Source organism: Pleurodeles waltl, chromosome 4_2 (genome assembly GCF_031143425.1).
Source record: "Pleurodeles waltl isolate 20211129_DDA chromosome 4_2, aPleWal1.hap1.20221129, whole genome shotgun sequence".
NCBI classification, from domain to species: domain Eukaryota; kingdom Metazoa; phylum Chordata; class Amphibia; order Caudata; family Salamandridae; genus Pleurodeles; species Pleurodeles waltl.
In genome coordinates, this window is record NC_090443.1 from 465,137,438 (window position 1) to 465,157,920 (window position 20,483).

At 48.3% G+C, this 20,483-nt stretch overlaps 1 protein-coding gene across 1 annotated transcript in view; it reads left to right on the plus strand.

Moving 5' to 3' along the window:
• The window catches only part of LOC138292914 (complement C3-like), a 2,405,892-nt gene that overhangs the window by 1,341,815 nt on the left and 1,043,594 nt on the right, over positions 1–20,483 (plus strand). The window contains exon 19 of the mRNA XM_069231788.1: positions 18,103–18,188. Within this exon, the coding sequence (XP_069087889.1) occupies positions 18,103–18,188 (86 nt within the window). The remainder of the gene's footprint in view (positions 1–18,102; positions 18,189–20,483) is intronic.

Below are 20,483 nucleotides of genomic sequence, written 5' to 3' on the forward strand. Positions count from 1 at the left end.
GAGTGGGAGAGCTCTGCTATTCTACCAGGCTGCCTCTCTCCACCTTTTCTCTGCTCCTCTCTCCATGTGCTCTCTCTTCCGTGTCTGCACCCCGTACCCCTGCTGCCGTCCACTCTCCTCTGTGCCCTTCTGACTTGCTTTACTTTTTTCTTTACTTTTGCTTTACTTCTGCCTTACTTTCTCTTCACTTTTGCTTTACTTCTGCTTTTCCCTCCACTCTCTCTCTCACTCTCGCCCTCCTGCCTCTCTCTCTCCCTGCCGCTGCTGCCTTCGCTATCCCACCCCGCTCCACTCTCTCGCGCTGCTGCTGCCCCCGTGACCCACCCCCTTTTTTCATGCCATTTTTTTCCCCAATCCCGCCTCCCAGCTGTCCTCTCCTTCCCCCTCCCTACTTAATGGCGCCCGCTTGCGCACCAAAGACACTTCAAAGGCAAGCCCATCTGTGCCCATCCGCGCCTGGATCGTGCCCACCGCTGGAATCCCTGCCTCTCGCCCCCCCACCGCCACCACGCACATCTTCATTATGACAATGCCACCCTCTGCGCCCTCAACACCGGCCGCTCACCCTGCCTGCCTTCAAGCCTTCCCGCAGATCACCCGCAGACCCTTCTCCTGCCGGAATTGCACCTTTACCAGCCTCCACGCCAACTATCCTCCCACCGAGGCAGGACGCAACCATCTCAGATGCATCGTTCTCAACACCCACTCCGTCCACAAACACGCCATAGAACTATGGAATCTACTCGACTCAGCTTCCCCAGATGTCGCCTTCCTGACCGAGACCTGGATGAACCCCTTCTTAGCGCCTGACATTGCCATAGCCATCCCGGATGGCTACAAGATCACCCGCAGGGACTGCTCCAAGAAACCAGGAGGAGGCATCGCCATCGTCCACAAGAACACCCTCAGGATCATGACCAGCACCAAAGACACCCACAGCACCGCCGAACACCTGTATTTCCAGATCCACACTGACCCAACCACCACCCTTCGAGGGACCCTCGTCTACAGGCCCCCCTAGTCCCTGACAGCAGTTCAGTGACTCCATCACCAACGTCATCAGCATGCACGCTGTCGCATCCACTGACTACATACTCCTTGGGGACTTAAACTTCCACCTCGAGAACACCAACAACTACAACATCACCACCCTGCTCGAAAGCCTCTCCAACCTCGGCCTCAAACAGCTCATCACAACACCCACCCACTCCGCAGGACACACCCTCGACCCTATTTTCTCCACCAGCAAACACGTCTCCTTCAGCCACACCACCGAACTACACTGGACAGATCACCGCTGCATCCCCTTCTCCTTCAAGAAACCCACAACACACCATCACCTGCAACAGATTCCACACCGCAGATTGAACAAGGTCACCGAAGATCAACTAATCACTACCCTCTCCTGGAACCCACCCATCGACACCACCGACACTGACACAGCTGCCCTCAACTTCAGGCAATGAATCGACACCTGCGGCAACACTCTTGTCCCAATCAAACATCCCTCCAACAGATGCACCGACAGAAAGGCCTTCTGGTTCACCGCAGACCTCCAAGGATCTAAGCAGACATGCCGAAGACTCAAAAAGAAGTGGCACCATAATCAGACACTGGACCACCACACAGCCTTCAAAAACACCATCCGCAGACACCACCAACTCATCCGAACCACCAAGAGAACCGCCTTCAAAGAACGCATCAACAACAACGCACACAGCCACAAGGAGCTCTTCAACATTGTGAAGGAACTCTCCAACACCAGCTCCAACGCCAACAACATCCCCTCATCACAAGACCTCTGCGACTCCCTATCCTCCTACTTCCACCGCAAGATCGCAGACATCCACAACAGCTTCAGCACTCAGACCCCCCCGGCAACCAAAGACACAACAGACTCTTCACCCACCAGCCTCCAGCTCTCCTGGACCCCCGTCAATGACGACACCATGGAAATCATGAACAACATCCACTCAGACTCACCATCTGACCCCTGCCCTCACCACATCCTCAACAAAGCAAGCTCCATCATCGCATCCCAACTCCGGAAGATCTTCAACAGCTCCTTCAAGTCCACCACCTTCCTGGAGAGCTGGAAAGACGCCAAGATCAACGCCCTCCTCAAGAAACCCAAAACAGGCCCAAAGGACCTCAAGAACTTCCGACCCATCTCCCTGCTTCCCTACCCGGCAAAAGACATTGAAAAGGCTTTCAACAGAAAACTGACCCCCTTCCTCAAGGAGAACAGCACACTGGACCCTTCCCACTCCGGATTCCGCAACCACAGCACATAAACTGCCCTCATCGCAGCCTCTGATGACATCAGAACCATACTGGACAGCGGCGAAACCATGGCCCTCACCCTCCTGGACCTCTCAGCCACGTTCAACACCGTCTTCCACCACACCCTATGCACACGCCTCAGCAATGCAGGGATCCACGACAGAGCCCTGGACGGGATCACCTCCTTTCTCACCGGCAGAACTCAGAGAGTCCGCCTCCCTCCATTCTGCTCTGAAGCCACCAAAATCATCTGCAGCATACCCCAGGGTTCATCCCTCAGCCCAACCCTCTTCAACATCTACATGGCTCCGCCCGATCTCAGAACCTCAACATCATCTCATACGCCGACGACAGCCAGCTGATCCTCTCCTCACCAAGGACACCGCCAAGACAAACCTCCATGAAGGAATGAAGGCCATCGCCGAATGGATGAAGAACAGCTGCCTCAAACTCAATTCCGACAAGACTGAGTTCCTCATCTTCGGCTCAACCCTTCCCCATGGGTTGACTCCTAGTGGCCTGCCACTCTGACTCCCACCGACCACGCACGCAACCTAGGATTCATCCTGGACTCCTCACTATCCATGACCCAGCAAGTCAACTTCATCTGCTCCTCCTGCTTCAACACCCTCCGCATGCGACAAAACATCTACAAATGGATCCCCACGGAAACCAGAAGAACAGTCACCCAAGCCCTCGTAAGACGCAAACTGGACTGCGGCAATGCCCTCTATGCCGGAACTACGGCCACTCCAGAAAAGGCTGCAATGCATCCAGAACACCTCTGCACGCCTCATCCTGGACCGCCAAGACGTGGAACACTCTTCCCACCCACCTGGTCAGACCAAGGACCTCCTTACCTTCAGGAGTCTTCTCAAGACTTGGCTGTTTGAGCAGTAGCAGTGCCTTCGACCCTCATGGGTGAGTAGTACGCTCTTCAAATTCCTTGATTGATTGATTGATTGACTGAGATCAATCGAAAAGTGGGGGGTAACCACGGCAAAAAGAGGACACTTTTCTACATAACCCCCCACCCTCCCAAACAAAGGGCAATAAGACTAGTCTTGGCCAGATGAGTCCTCATTGTCTCAGTAGAGATAACTGGAGAGTACCTCTGCACTGGAGTGGTTACCCCCAGTATTATTTTCCACTGTATGGCCCCTTCCCTGTGGCAAAGTGTACCACCCTATCAGTCTGGGTTTCTGTCCTGTGATGTGCCTAAACTGTGTTCCCTCTAGTTCCCTAGTTGGAGATTGTGGACTTGAGGGTAATAGAGCAGGGGAGGGTCTCTGCCCCTGGCACTCTATAGTAGGACAGGGTTGCTGTGCTAAAGTGGGTTAGAGCAGGAAAGGATGGCTTTTCTAAAGCGTCTAAAGGACAGGATTTCTGTCCTAGTTGGTCAGGGGTGGTGCAGAGTTGCTGCCCCAAAGTTTCCATGGAAGGACAAGAGAACTGTTTTAAGTTTTCTAAGATAGGGCTGTGTTGCTGTTCTATCTTAGGTTCCTTCCAGAGAGATTCTTTTACCATGAGGCGTTCAGCTGTTATAGCTTTTGGCTCCTATGGGACAGGTTCCACCCTGGGGGTGGTTTTTTCCATCAGAGTAGTGGGATCCTCAGTGGCAGTATGGACTGGAAGTAACCTAGTATCCTGCCTGCCTGAGTTTTTAGGAGTGTCCTGGGCCATTGTTTCAGGCACCACGTTCCTTTTCTTCTTTGCTCTGTAGCCTGTTTTGAGGTTGATATGAGGAGGTGTTTAGGGATGCCCAGCATGGCTGCATGGGCTAGAAACTCTACTTCAGCCCAAGCTGAGGTCTTCAGGTCATTACCTAGGAGGCACTCTACAGGTAGGTTAGGGGAGACTACCACCTGTTTAGGGCCAGTAAGTCCACCCAAGCTAAAGTCTACCATAGATATGGAGTGACTTGGTACTTGTGACCACATAGATGTTGCTCAGGTGACACTAGTTGTTCAGTAACTATGGTGACACTGGCACCTGTATTCCCTGTAGGCTTGAGCCTCAACACAATTTACCAGGATATGCTCCTTATACTTATCCCTGTTAAGGGAGCAAGCAGCTAGGGTGGCAAGAACAGTGCCACCCTTAGAGACAAAAGTTGTCTCAGGGGTTTCTATCCATACCCCAGGTCCCACTACAGACCCAAAGGTGAACCCAACTACACTTTTGGGCTCACTACTGCTACCACAGTTGTTGCTACTAGCAAGGGTGCCAAGGGTACTAGTGGTAGTGGTGGTAGTATTAGTGGTAGCAAGCTTGGTGCTATTTTTAGGGAAAGTGCTCTCACCTGCCCTGTAGCCTGGTTGCCTACATATGTAGCACCAAGGTTTCTTGTTGGAAGAGGAAGAGGACTTAGACCCACCCTCAGAAGAGTTTTGAGGGCCTGAGGAGGATTGTTTTTGTTTGTCTTTATCCCCCCCTTTGTCCTGATACTTACTTGCCTCTTTATTTTTGTGGTAACCCCCTGTGTGAGCCTTCCTACTCACCCTGGTGCAGACCCACTTGTCTGCCTTTTTTCGCAGTTTTAGGGGAGAGGTCAGATCAGAGTCCACCAGGTACTGATGCAGATTATCGGATACACAGTTTTTCAAAATGTGCTCTCTCAAAATTAGGATATGCAGTCCCTGGCAGTCATTAACTTTACTCCCATGCAACAAACCTTCCAGAGCTTTCACAGAGCGGTCCACAAAATCAACCCAATCTTGGGAGGACTCTTTCCTGGTCTCTCTGAACTTCATTCTATTCTGTTCAGTAGTCAGACCAAACCCATTTAGCAGTGAAGATTTCAAAACTGTATAATTGTCTGCATCCTCTTTTCTGACAGTGAGGAGTCTATCCCTACCCTTGTCAGAGAAGGACAGCCACAATATAATACCCCACTATCTCTGAGGGACCCTCTATACCTTACAGGCCCTCGCCAGAACAGAGCAATGCCCTGGGTACCTAGGCACCATATACTAGGGACTTATATGGGGGCACCAGTATGCCATTTGTGGGGTGTAAAAGGTTAGGGACCACCAAACACAGAGGGAAAGAGTACAGTTACTGGGGTCCAGGTTAGCAGGATCCTAGTAAACACAGTCACAACACACTGACCTCAAGCAAAAAGTGTGGGTAACCATGCCAGAAAGAGGGCACTTTCCTACATCTGTGACCCAGTCGTGGTGCCTCTAAGGCATTGCAGGACAGTGAAAAAGGGCAGGCACAGCTGAAAAAGCATGTACTTCTCTCACTTTGCACAGTTTGGTGGTAATGGTGATAACTGCCAAAAGATTCTGTAGCTACTTCAATCTGCTCACGGCCTCCAGCACAGGACAGCATCTCAGCTGCAACCTACAGAATGGAGTGCGTGCTAGTTGAGTGTGAATGGTAAAGCAAGTCAGCAAAGCTTCTAAACAGGACCTGAAAGGCAGTGACATGCTTCACGACACACCCTAATTCGGAACAAGTGACTGTGTGTGGTCTCTTCAGGAAATAACACTGGGCATGTGCAGTGGAATTCAGAATACTTGCTTACCCATTCCCATCAATTATAAAGAAGTGCAAATCATTTTCAGGCCTTGGAAAACACACTTTCAGTACACAGTCCTTCCATTTGGGCTGAAGTCTGCTTCTATGGCCTTCTCCACAAGCATGATGTTTTAGTAGCTCACATGCATAATCAAAAATATCTATACTGCCGCACTTGGGCAATTGTCTCATCGAAGCCAGCAGCCCAAGCAAGTTAAATAGAAGAACTTCAAACCAGAATTTTCCTACTTAATTGACTGCAGCTCAACTGTAAAAAAAATCAACCATTTTACAGATCCTGGTTCATTTGGAAGAGACTCTAGGCACAAAGCAAGAAAAACAACTGAATGCATTGGGTATCATCTCTTCAAAATCATCCTACCCAGACGACTGCAACAAATGCCTTTTTTCTATCACTGTGTGATTGTATTTCATTACTGATGTAGGATTAAGGGCCCCGTTATGAGTTTGGCAGACAGAAAACTCCACCTGCCAAATTCCTGACAGGGTGGCCGCTGCCTACACAGCAACCTGTGGCCAGATCTATTATGGGTTTCCTGCTAGGTTGGCGGGTGAAAACCTAAGTTTCCGCCCCCTGGCCTAGGGGGAAACAGGCTACAGCATTGTCTCATAATTGAGCCAGCAGCAATGCTGTCACCTGCAGGGTGCTCCAGCACCCTCACAAAATTCACTATCTGTAAAGCAGACAGTGAACATTGCAATGCTGCTGTGCAGGGGGCCCCCTGTACCTGTTCTCCACCAACCATTTCCTGGAAGTAGCACCGCTGGCGGAGAACAAGAACGTAGTCCCCAGGGCAGCTCTCCTTGCAGCACTGCCCTGGCAGATTAGGACCTCCGCCAGACTGCCAGGATCCAAGATCCTGGCAGAGCTGGCAGTCCAACCAGAACATTGTAATGTGGCGGTCGGACCACCGCATTCGCTGCGGTCCAGACCTCCACCATGAGTGTGGCAGTCTGCAGACCGTCATACTCGTAATAAGGCCCTAAATGTGGATGGATCTCTCTAACCATAATTTAACACCAACATAAACTCAGGTACTGTTTGAGGCACCTATATGTCACCCAGATGCATAGTGAAACTATTAAGATTTTTTTAGAAGGCAATGACTATACCTTTTCAGTTTGAATGACTCTGACACAAGAAACACAAGATGTGACTATACTTTATATTCTGTCCAAAATTAATCATTCAACACACACACTTATTTCCTAACCTTTGAATATGCTGAGACTAATGAACTAAAAAATGTTTAAAAAAGAGTATCAGCATGAGTATCACAGTAGCACTAAAGATGAAAAACAGCTTTGATACTGATTGGCCACAATAACAATATTGTTATAACTCTAGCTGGTAAGGGGCAGTGGTCAAGCGGGATATAGTAAAAAGTAGATTATAAAGAACACGGTCTGTGACACATGGCAAGTATTTACCACTGTAGGAAGTTACCTTGAGATCCCCTACCTGAGATAAAGCAACAAATATCAGCTGTCACTAAACTTTTCCAAGATGAAGTTCTAAGTCTAAGTTCAAACGTTTTTAAATAACTTAATACTGCTTATCAAGCCATATAATTTACCCAAGGTACATAGGAACTTCACACCACCACCTGGTTGAGCTATCATTACTGGCTGGTGTTGAGTACTTGACAATATAATGATTTCCTCCCCAAAGAATTTGTATCAAAAATAAGATCATATGTTAGAGACAACACTGCCATGATTAATGAAAAACACAAGACTTAAAATTTACCCAGAATCTGAGGCCCATATTTATACTTTTATAATGCTTCTTGACGCAAAAACGGAGCAAACTTACAAAATACAATTGTATTTTGCAAGTTTGTGCCCTTTCTGTGTAAAAGAATTACGCAAATGCAGTGCTAAAAAAGTAAAATATGGGCCTGAATATTTGTCAGTTGACATTAAGGCCCATATTTATACTTTTGTAGCGCCGCATTTGCGCTGTTTTCTGACGCAAAAACGGCGCAAACTTACAAAATACAATTGTATTTTGCAAGTTTGCGCCATTTTTGCGTCAAAAAATGACACAAATGCAGCGCTAAGAAAGTATAAATATGGGCCTAAGTCACTACATATGAGTATCCCACATACGTTTTGTCAGTTATTGAAACTACTTTGAACTTGAGATTACAACTCATTACCAGAATTTATTTAAAAGTTGGCATTCTTGCATCTACAGAAAAAAAAAATCTTCACAAAAAAAAGTTTCTATAGAAGTAAAAGCGACTGCTATGGGAGCAATGTTTGTGGAGGGCTTAGCTAACAATTCCGTAGATCTTTTTGATATTTATCTTTAACAATACAAATCTCTTTAATGACATTTTGAGGTTATTGCAAAATTATCCTGATAATGTAGTTGTCATCTGGAAAGGTACACCAGACTAACTGGTTCCATTTGCTCAGTGGCTAAATAAAAGTAGTCCTCCTTTGAAATTTATTTTTGAATATGGCAATATTATGATCAGTTACTTGGATTTGGAAAAGGGGACCTGATGGACAAACTATTTAGACTACAGTATTGATTAAACAAACTGCGCATAACTCCTTACAGCAGTTGCCATCCACATTCTCTGTGAGATAATCTGTCCTTTAGGTAGCTGTTGAGACTACAATGAGTTGTAAATTGATTGAAGACTACAGTTCAGAGTATTAAGTACAGTGTGCATGTTTGATCAAATGGGAATACCCAAGACATTTAGGGCCTGATTCTAACTTTGGAGGACGGTGTTAAACCGTCCCAAAAGTGGCGGATATACCACCTACCGTATTACGAGTTCCATAGGATATAATGGACTCGTAATACGGTAGGTGGTATATCCGCCACTTTTGGGACGGTTTAACACCGTCCTCCAAAGTTAGAATCAGGCCCTTAGTGCGGAAGAGGGCTTATAAAATTGATTGGTTTTGACTAAGAGAGGAACTATTGCCAAAAGCAAAAGTGGCCAAATAAAACAGATTGTTTTTTTTGTCCACTTTTAACCTTTTGAGTTATCAGATCAAAAATGAAATCATCATTTGAAACTGACACACTGTGAGCATTAGGAATAGGTTATGAAAGATGGGTTTGCATTAAAAAGGAATAAAATATCTTAACAATGGGCCTGATTTAAATTTTGGGGAACGGGATACTCCGTCAAAATGGTGACGGATATCCCGTACCCCGAAATATGGGATTTATTTTTCGGCCAGCGGGGTATCCGTCACCATTGTGACGGAGTAACCCTTTGGGTGAAGTCTAAAATGGGCCCTTTATTGCAGACTCAGACATGAGCAAAGGGCCTAAATTAAATTTAATTAAATCCAATAGTGACTTGGAATCCCTGTCTTATATTAGTGCATATTAAATGTGGTACTTTTTCAGTTTTTGCCTAAACACTTGTTACTAATGTATTTAAGTTTAGTAATGTAAGACAATGGCCCTCATTCTGACCTTGGCGGGCGGCGGAGGCCGCCCGCCAAAGTCCCGCCGTCAGGTTACTGTTCCGCGGTCGAAAGACCGCGGCGGTAATTCTGACTTTCCCGCTGGGCTGGCGGGCGGTCGCCTTCAGACCGCCAGCCAGCCCAGCGGGAAAGAGGCTTCCACGATGAAGCCGGCTCGGAATCGAGCCGGCGGAGTGGAAGCTGTGCGACGGGTGCAGTTGCACCCGTCGCGTATTTCACTGTCTGCGCAGCAGACAGTGAAATACATGTAGGGGCCCTCTTACGGGGGCCCCTGCAATGCCCATGCCAGTGGCATGGGCACTGCAGGGGCCCCCAGGGGCCCCACGACCCCCCCTACCGCCATCCGGATCTCGGCGGTCCGACCGCCGGGATCTGGATGGCGGTAGGGGGGGTCGGAATCCCCGCGGCGGTGCAGCAAGCTGCGCCGCCGCGGAGGATTCAATGGGGCCGCGGTACACTGGCGGGACTCCGCCAGTGGTGCCGGTCCGACCGCGGCTTTACCGCCGCGGTCGGAATCCCCATTGGAGCACCGCCGGCCTGTCGGCGGTGCTCCCGCGGTCCTCCGCCCTGGCGGTCAAAGAACGCCAGGGTCAGAATGACCACCAATGTTTTCTAACCTTCATGAACTGTAACATTTGCTGTGTTATCTATAGAATCTTGTCCTTGTGATTTACTATTCCACCCAGAACCACGCCAAACCACCAAGAAGATCAATGTTGGAAGGTGGGTCATTAGTTGTGTGGTCTGCACAAATAATGAGTCCGCACACGACCGCCACTGGGAACCAAGCACCCCATTGTAGCACTTGACTCTCATAGGGTAGTGTTGCAGAGCAGTCCAAGGCTTACTCAAGGGAGGTGGTGTGGGCTAGTAATCGCCATTCATGAGCACACAAGCATGATTCTCAATAAATGATTGTCCAGTCTATGCTTTTTCTTTTGATAAAGTAAAAGTACATTTATTACTCACACACACACACACTACTCAATACTATGCAACAATCTACAAATATACACAAAGTGATGGAATCACTCTGGGAGGACATTGTGTAATCTTTCATGTCTCTTCCAAGGGAGGATATGATCCATCAACCCACATTGCAAAACAATCCCTGGTGTCCCCCGCAACATTGGAACATTTGACAGTAATGTGGAATGAACCCACCTACATCTGCAATTAAGTACCTCTATCTTGCCAAGAGATGGATATTAGTCTCATTATTCAAATCAGCATCAACAGGTAACATATAGGACCATATTCAAGCAATTGTACCATTAGGATTACTTTTAGATTACTTTCAAATTACTCTTAATTGGCCATCAAATGACAGTTGAATACATTGGGTAATACCAGCCTACACCTCTAATAAACACACTCCCACAAAACAAAAGTCCACATAAGCTTGTGCTGTAACAAATGGTAGAACCCTTGGGGGGTTATCATTCCTTTGTCCCACCCTACCAAGGGTGGGGACAAGAACTGCGTTGGGGGGAGGCTGCGCTGCTCCTGCAGCTCCTCCTGTCCATGGCAGGGATTTGGTGGTGGCCCCATCTCCCTAGGACCACCACAAGCTGGTTTAGGGGATTAAACCCCTGCTCCTGCCCCGCAAAGCATGCTGGGGCAGCCGCATATACGATGAGCAGCTCTCCCGCTACGCTGGGGAGAGCCGCTGTGCTGGCGGGAACCAATGCCTCTTCTTGGGGGGTACCGGTCCCACCCAGACACCCCCACACAAGGTAAATGCTCCCTCGCTGGGGGGCGGTGCAGGGAGCCCACCCCTGGCCGTCCCCGTCGGCTCCCAGCATGGCCAGCACCTCCGTGTGCTGCCATGGGAGCCGGCCTTCTCTGTGCTGTCTGCCCGCTCCAGCGGGCAGACGTGTGCAGGCTTGCGGCAGGACTGGCCGCTTGGGGAGTGCAACGGCACTCTCCCTTCCTCCCTGCAGCTTTGGGGCCCCGGGATGGGGTCCGGGGCCCCTCCTCGTCTCCACAGGGAGCGCGATGGCGCGCCCCGATGCCACCTTCTTCTTGGGGCCCCGGGATGGGGTCCGGGGCCCTCCTGGGGATTTTCACCGACTTGACTTCTGCTGGGTGCCCCAGGATGGGGTCTGGGCCCCCCACGGCCAATCTTCACAGGGAGCGCGACTGCCCTCCCCGGCTTCTTCTTCGCCACCGGCTCCTCCACAGCCGGCAGCCAGCTGGCGGAGGTGCGTGACGGCGCCCCCCAATTCCTCCTTCTTCACTGAGACCCAGGATGGGGTCCGGGCCCATCGCATCCAATCTTCACAGGGAGCACGACGGCACTCCCTGACTTTAATTCGGCTGCTGGGGGCCCCGGGTTGGGGTCCGGGGCCCCTACTCACTGCGGCAGGGGGGGTGCGTGACGGCACCCCCATCAAATCGAATCAGGCCAGGCTTCACGGGGTGCCAGGATGGGGTCCGAGGCCCCTTCTTCTTCCAGAGGGGCAGTGCAGCAGCACTCCCCTCACTCATATTACTCCTGGGGCAGCCCCCGGGCCCTGCCCCACCCAGGGGGCACAGTCAGGAGCAGCTGCGGAGCCTCAAGCGCTTCGTAGCTGCTTCTCCAGAGGTCAAAGGTCACCATCCTTCTTCCTTGAATATCTCGGCCCCTCAAGGGCCGATTTTTATCATTATGGTGTCGTTTTGCTCCTGGTGACAAGCCCTTGCCACTGGGAGCACTCTCCTTAGGCCTCCTGGTCTCAAAGGGTCCCAGATCATAGGGAGCCAGTCCCACTGACTCCCTGCGTCAGCCTTTCCTCTGGGTTCCCTCTGTTCCTTCTGGGCAGCATGCTCTCCTTGCGCTAACTGAGTCCTTCCCCCAGCTGGTCCTCTGGGAGGGTAAGGGGGCCAGCTTGCCTGGCCCTGGCATTCGCCTCACTGGCCTGGAGTCCTTCAGAGGCAGAGTCCCTGCCCCAAGGGCAGTCAAGGGGTTCTTCCTTCCAGTTGTCCATGATGCCCGTCTGCAGTCCCAGTGTCCAACAGTGAAGCATAGCCAAGAGAGAGCTCTCCCCTGGGCAGGACCTTTTAAGTGGGGGTGCACACATGATCACATGTAACCCGCCCGGGGCCTCCTGCCCTTGCTGTGCCACAGCAGCCTTTCCTTAGCACGGCGGCACTGGCGGTAAACACGTGCAGTGCATTTTACCATGAGTTTACTGGTTGTGAGTCCCCGCATAGGAGGCTCTCTCACAGTAAAAAAGTCAAAAACAAGGTGGTCAAAAAGCGAAAAATCAGGGCAGACCTGATGGTCAGAACCGTCCTCTAACAATCAACAAACAATTAAGTCTTCACAACGGAAGTATGAAATGTGTTAAAAAAGCACCTTTGGTATAGCACTTAATTGAGAAACAACAAAGTATGGTAAACCTAAATGGTTTGTAATAGAGGATTTGATGTGACCAGCTAACGGAGGAGACTAATACAGATTCCAACTAAAAAGCTTTGATGGATGTACATTTTGGATACTGTAAAAATGTCTTTAATTAATTATTTGAATTGTTCACATTGGCCAAAATGGACTGGTGATACTTTGATGGATGCAGTATTCTTGATCCTCACCTTTGCTGAAAGCCCATAGGCACCAGAAACTATATATTTAAAAATAAAGAATAAATTGGGTGATACCTCAACAGTCTTTGTGCTCCACCTGACAGGGAGCAGATTGGGGTATGTTACCCCTTCTGCCTCCCAGGGTCAGCCCATTGGCACTAGGGATTATATTAACACAAATGGGGTGAGGGTGGCACGCCATGGCATTTGACTTGACCCCCTCTCCTAAAGGCCTCAATAGTCTTTCTGCCTCCTGGGAAGGGGGCAGTTTGGAGAGTTTATCCCCAATTTGAGATACCCAGGTGAGCAGAAAGTCCTCTAGCTACCAGGGAATGCATGTTGGTTTACAAAATGGGGTGGCGGCAGCCCACTAGGACTTTGGACCTGATCTCATCCCTAAAGACCTCAACAGTATTTCTTCCATTCCTTAGTCTACTCACTGGTGGACAGAAAGTCCACTGGATGCTAGGGAGAGATGATTTTATCAAAAGAATGGGTTGTGGGCCAATCCATCCTTGCATTAAGTTGCACCCCTACATCCAAAACTCCAACAGTTGTTTGTCCCCTTAAGCCTAGAGTATCGCCATTCTCCTGTCAGTATATTTGGAATCTTTTGGGTGTGTTTTTCAAGTATGGGCAGGCAGAATGGGAATTAAACCTTTCCCCCATTCTGCCTACCTTGAGTGACAGAAAGACTGTCTGGTGCCTGGGAATGAGTGATGGACAAACCCCATGATGTTTCTTACTTTCTCCCTGATAGTCTGGCAGCCTTGTTAACTCATGGGATGGATGGGTGGAAAACAACTCAATCTGCCGACCCAGGAGAGGCTATAAATCCAACGGATCCCAAGTGGAAAAAAGTAAGAAAATGAATGGGATTGTTGCTGGGCCATCTAGGCATCGGTCCCCAATTCCCCAGCACCAGACAGGATTTCTGCCCCCAATTTGAGGGTTTATCCCTCCATCCAAGTACACATCTAAACAGCAAGAAATTACATTTCTGTTTGCTTACCGAAGTGATTGGTTGCATCATTCTGGCTCTATGTCAGCTGGCAGCCAAGGAACCCAATCTGGGCTCTTTCTGAAACCTCCATGAAGATGCAAATCTATGTGGTGTATCTTCATGGATCCAGTAAGTTTTCCTACCTGGAATTTTCTGCGAACATCAATGTATTGATAAAACTAGCCTAATTTTCCAACATATATGTGACAGAAAACTTGGGTGCTTCCAGCCAAAGTGTTACCACACTATGGCCCTCATTCTGACCTTGGCGGGCGGCGGAGGCCGCCCGCCAAAGTCCCGCCGTCAGGTTACCGTTCCGCGGTCGAAAGACCGCGGCGGTAATTCTGACTTTCCCGCTGGGCTGGCGGGCGGTCGCCTTCAGACCGCCAGCCAGCCCAGCGGGAAAGAGGCTTCCACGATGAAGCCGGCTCGGAATCGAGCCGGCGGAGTGGAAGCTGTGCGACGGGTGCAGTTGCACCCGTCGCGTATTTCACTGTCTGCGCAGCAGACAGTGAAATACATGTAGGGGCCCTCTTACGGGGGCCCCTGCAATGCCCATGCCAGTGGCATGGGCACTGCAGGGGCCCCCAGGGGCCCCGCGACCCCCCCTACCGCCATCCGGATCTCGGCGGTCCGACCGTCGGGATCTGGATGGCGGTAGGGGGGGTCGGAATCCCCGCGGCGGTGCAGCAAGCTGCGCCGCCGCGGAGGATTCAATGGGGCCGCGGTACACTGGCGGGACCCCGCCAGTGGTGCCGGTCCGACCGCGGCTTTACCGCCGCGGTCGGAATCCCCATTGGAGCACCGCCGGCCTGTCGGCGGTGCTACCGCGGTCCTCCGCCCTGGCGGTCAAAGACCGCCAGGGTCAGAATGACCACCTATGTTCACACACTTCTCCCAATTGAAATGCCCCCTCCAATTTATGGGTGGACCTCGCTGACTTCACCTAGTTCAAATTTATGGCTGGTTCCTGTCATGGGCAATGGGCTCAACCACACCAGTAGTGGGATCCATGTAGGTCATGCTTCTGGGTGTCTAGTTTTCACAAATACTGGGGTCTGGTTGGTTTCCTTGGGAGGCATCCATTCCCAGGCTCAAAAACCACAACTACCCACATCATCAGAATGGGTCAATTTGTAAGGCAAAATCTGCATGTTTCCTTGCTCCTTTTTTGGACTCTTTCTCTTGCAGGCAATATGCTGAGCCACAAAAGTGGGGTACTGTTTTTAACGGGAAACATGTTTTGTAAAACAGAATAATGGAACACTTATTGGTTAGTTTCTCTCCATTTTTTGACTTCCAATTATAAGCCAGTGTGCAAGAAGGAAAACATTTTCTAAAGGCTCTGTGAATTACATGATATTGTGGGTTAACCCAAATAAAGTGCGGCACAAATAATCAATATTTCAAACTCAGTATTTTGAGCATATTTCAGAGATACACAGGTTATCTGCATGACCATTATTATTCATTAAATTTTACACTACGAATAGATGCCTAGTTGGTACACAATTAAAAATAACCAGAAACTGCATCTCAGTAGTTGCCTATGAGTATTGTGTGTTTTTGGACAACCGACAAACACTAGGCGCCACCTTTCTTGCACCCCCCTCTACCTCCCTAACGCCGCCATGTGTGTGCTGAATTTAAGATATGGCGCCCATGGCAGTGTTAGGAACAATAGCATCAACATTTTGGAAACTATTGTGGCGCTTTGCTCCACTACCGTCAAAAAAGCTGACGCTAGTGGAGCAAAGTGCAAGGAGGTCCATCGATTCCAATTCCTTTGAGCAGGCGTTTAAACATGACACCAAAAACGGTACAATGAAATCTTGTAGATTTCAGTGCACCATTTTTGCAGACTTCCTTGCGCCGGAATGCCACCTTTGGATACATTATGCACGGCGCATGCATACTGTGGCTCAAAGGGTCTCAAAGTGGTGTAATGCATGCATTGCGGCACTTTGAATATATGGTGCAGCGTTTTTGCCAATCTAACGCCACAATAGCGTCAGAAAAAGTACGCTAATGTGGCATTAGATGACGCAAGATCATCCTTATATGTGGGCCTTTATATCACTGCGATCAACAGAGTCTGACAGACTCAACAGTATAATACTTCTGTAAATTGGCTATCGGGAAAAAAAATTACACATGAAAACACATATTTCGATTTATTTATTACTTATTTTCATTATTTTTTTATTTGAATAAATCATTTATTTGGGAAAAGCATAAGGGATCCCTACAAATGGCCCGTTTTGCTAAATTTGTAATTTTGTCTACTTTTCAGAGAGGTAGTTTACACACCTGTTTCCACTACACTGCAATCCAGGTTTAATTTGTTGAATTAAAGTTGAAATTATGTAGAAACCACACGAAAAATGCAAAAAATTAGGTAAATAACAAGGGCCTGATTTAAGAAAAGTGACACTGCACCCGGTGCAGCGCCACTTTTCTTGCTCCCCAAAGCACCCCCCTAATGCCACCATGGCAGTAGTTATGGGAACTAGCATCAACATTCTTGAGGCTAGTTCAGAGCTTTGCAGGATTAGCATCAAACATTTTGAAACTAATCCTGCAAAGCCCATTGAGGCCCATGGTAATCAATGGTGTGCCTCCTTTTAATGCCTGCTCTGATCAGGCGTTAAAAGTGCCAAAAAATTACACAAAGAAATCGCTTAGATTTCTTTGTGTTATTTTTTCTGCTTCCCTCCCCCCCCCCCCCACGGGGGAACGCCTCTTTGCACACATTATGTATGCATAAGCATCATGTAGCGCAAAGGGTTACAAAGTGGAATAATGTATGCATTGAGGCACTTTGTAAATTTGGCGCGGTGATGTTGGCTTTGTTGGGCCACATTAGCATTAAAAAAATGACGCTAATGTAGCGCAAGGAGGTGCTATGGACTCTTACATCTGCCCCTGAGTTTTTACAACTCTGCATGTTTATGAAATCTAGGAAGAGCGTAATCTTACCACAGGAAACATTTTGTTTAAAAAAAAACCAACAACATACACTTTGTTGCATACCACCGTCTTCCATCTTTAGAAAAACATATTTACCCATATTTTGGCTATTTTTTCAGTTTCCATCAATACAATCCACAAACTTTGGGTACTTTTTGAATCTCCAAAAATTGTGGAAAAGTGTAAAAAATTCGGCCTGGATACCTTTTGAGGGAAAAAGGATAAGAAGGCATATAAAGCGCAGTAAGTGCGCCAAGCATCAAAAAAAGGCTTACCATTTAAGTCTCAGCATATGAGGGGGTTAAAGGCAAACATCACATTTTAAAGACCTTTCTGCAACACTGAACTTGTTTTTATGATGGTAGAGGATGCCTTTACTTACTCCTAAACACAGAAAGTAGCTTGTTTCAGAGTCAGCAACTACCATGACAGCACACGTGAAAGCCTGTCCTGGTAAAAGGCAGAAAATGACAATTCAAATTTGGCGACCTCCGTCACTTATCACTGATGGTCCCTTAGAGCATGGTACACCAGTAAGTTGAAATCGTTGGAACGGTTTCTCTGAATAGTTTTGTTTGAGACAAATAACACACCATTAAACCTCCAACTCCGATAATACTTCTCAAGGTATGTCTGATAACTGTTTTTTCTCTTTTATCTGATTGGCATTCTCCACAGGAATTACCTTTATAATTAGCTAATTAAGGACCTGATTTATAGTTTGGCAGATGGTGTATGTACCATCACCACTGGGAAGCAGTTTACTAAGGCCAAGCCGAGGTTACTAGCGAACATCTCTTGATTTTAGAGAAACTGCTGGTCACAGCAATTCCTGTAAATGCATTGAAAGTTTGACGGATGGCTCTGTCAACATGACGGAGCCTTCCATCAAACTTTCAATGTTTTGATTTTTTATTTTCAAAAACAAATTCCAGAAGGTAAATTTTGTTTTTGAAACTAAAACATCTTAGCGACCCATTCACAATGGGAGTTTTATCCCTTGACGTGGGCTCATTTTACAGTTTTCTCTTGAGCCCTAAGTGTTCTTATATAAAAAAACGGGTTTCCATTTGGATGAGTTGTTGAGTTTTCGATCGTGACTTATAATGTCCTAACCACAAGTAGACTGGAGGAATGCTGTATTATATGCTAGCATTGCTGGAGAGTGTTCTCTTAGGAGGATATATTTCTGATATTTTTTGATACAACTAAAACTATTCTTCTACGATCTTCTATCATGCCCTTTGATTTAACATCTTGTTTTCTTTTAGTGTGGTCACTGTACCTTTAAAAGGAATTGTTCATGATTCCATTACAACATGGGAAATGGTGGCAGTCAGTATCAGAAAGGATAAAGGTAAGAGAAATTAAACCTATGTAATTTCATTGAAATACATATGTCCTTTTTATGCCAGTCACTGTTTCCGATGTCTGACGTTGAAAGGCTTGAGTGTAGATATGATGAACATTTAATTGATTGTCATTCTTGTATTGATCACTGAATAATACTGGATTAAGGAGTTATTTGAGATCTACACGTGTATCCTTCTCAACCCCCGTCCACAGGTGAAAGAATGATCCTAACATATAATCAGTAACCACTGCCTGGGTAACCCTCTCCATCACGGCTCTGTGGTGACCATCAGTATTCTAAGCAGGAGTGGGCCATTAATAATAACTGGAGGTTAGGATTATTATGCTTCATCCTTCATTATGGTGAAGATACAGCCCGTGAACGTAATACATGGGCCCTCATTACAAATAGTAAGGAGGAGCCTGTAATATTTATTGCAGCTAATAAAGTTTGCCTGCAGGCTTCTGAATTATTGGGTGTGATAAATAGTACCAAGTATGAGTTTTATGGGGAATAACTGGCAGATATTGGTACTTAACACAACAAAATCAGCATGTTCTGGAATTTTCCAGACATTTTGTACTTGTTAAATTCTAGCAGGCTTAAACTGCTGAAATTCAACAGGGAATGCAGACTTTATCCAGCCTAGTAATTGCCAGATTAACATCTGCATAACTTTTATTTAATTCCAATCCCCACACGAATGTGTTTTCATAAAGGTCAGAAAACAGTGGACCATTCATAATGAAGATCGCAGTGCCCTGTTGTATTTATGTGCTTACTCTACCAATTAATCATAAACAAACTTCAGATTCCACATTATCACGCTGCTTCAATTTGAAGTATAAAAGTTAATTTCATATTGATTTACTATATTGTACACCAACTAAGCAGGGCCCCGGCCAGCTTTTCTGTTGCACCCGTCGCAAGGCCGCAACACCGCCGGCTCCATTAGGAGCCGGCTCCTATGTTGCGGCCTCATCCCCGCCGGCCCAGCGGGGATGTCGTGATGGGGGCCGCGGGAGTGCGGCCGCATTGGCGGCCGCACAGCGGTTACCGTTTTGCGCCGCCCGCCAATGCCTAATGACCCCCATAGTAAAGTTCTTATATTTCTCCTGTTGTCTCAGTGTAGTCTTTGTATGCTGGGGGGTGTGGCCTGCAAGATGGCCGATTAGCTGCACTGAGTGCGAGCTCCCAGCCCGATTAAAAATATCCTGCAAAATTCTGCTGCCCTGGTGCTCTGCTCACCTAATAGCCCCTACCCCGGAAAAGTACCAACACAATTGAAGTGAGCGGGGGGCGATTGCGCCCGCCTGAGACGTTCGTGGCGCTGAAAACAAGAAACAACTCATTTGGCCTAAGATGTCGGATGCAGCGGTTGGCGGTAAGAAGCTGCAAAGCTGACTGAGTGACCCTGGCCCTGGAGACTCTGTGGCCTGCTCGGAAGTGGCAGTGGGTGGCGCTGGTTCAGACCCCTGATTTGGCCCAGCTTGCCATCTCTTCCTATCTGGGCCTCCCAGAGGTGATCGGAGGGAGGAGAAAAGGTCAGCGGCCCATGCGGTGGAGAGGAGGACAAAACCACTGCTCGGCTCATGCGACTGCAGGAGACGAGGAAGCGGTGCTGTGGTGGGTGAGTCAGTCAGCCTGGCTAGAGGTTGGGGGACTGATCTGAGTTAAGCGTCCCCACCTCCAATACTTATTGGAACTGCTTGTTGGGCCGGCTGGACGAGTGACTACGGAGGTATCCATTGAGCCACTGTGAACCGAGTGCTGAAGACACCACTGCTTGGGGGAGGGGCTGCATCGAAGGGGAGAGAGATGAAGGGATAGACACCCCATTGATTCAATAGAAGCAAGAGGGCCCAATAGTTGGGGTGCGCTTGAGACTGTACAGGATGAACTAAGTGGGGGTCCCTCCTGCCTTTTCTTTCGCTGATTGTGCCTGCAAGTCTGGGTGAGCGCTGTTTCCCCTGCACCCAATGGGTATAGAGGGGGTGCAATATTCGTATGGCACAGAACTATTTTCAGTGGTGCACCAGGTCGTCATCCTGGAATCCCTGAAGGATTCTCCCCCACTGGTCCAAGGGACAGAACTTTGCGACGGCACCTGAAGGGGGTGTGACTTGCGTTCCCTGTCCCTGAAGCCATAGGCTTGACCTGGTTGAAAGGCTCATCGGCGTTCCCCCCTCCCCATACCACAGGGAAGAACAGACTCACAAAAGGCATGCAGCAAGCTAAAATGGACCAATACACAGACCAAAGCGATGGAGGTGGTCCGAGTGTGGATTCTAGCGGCAC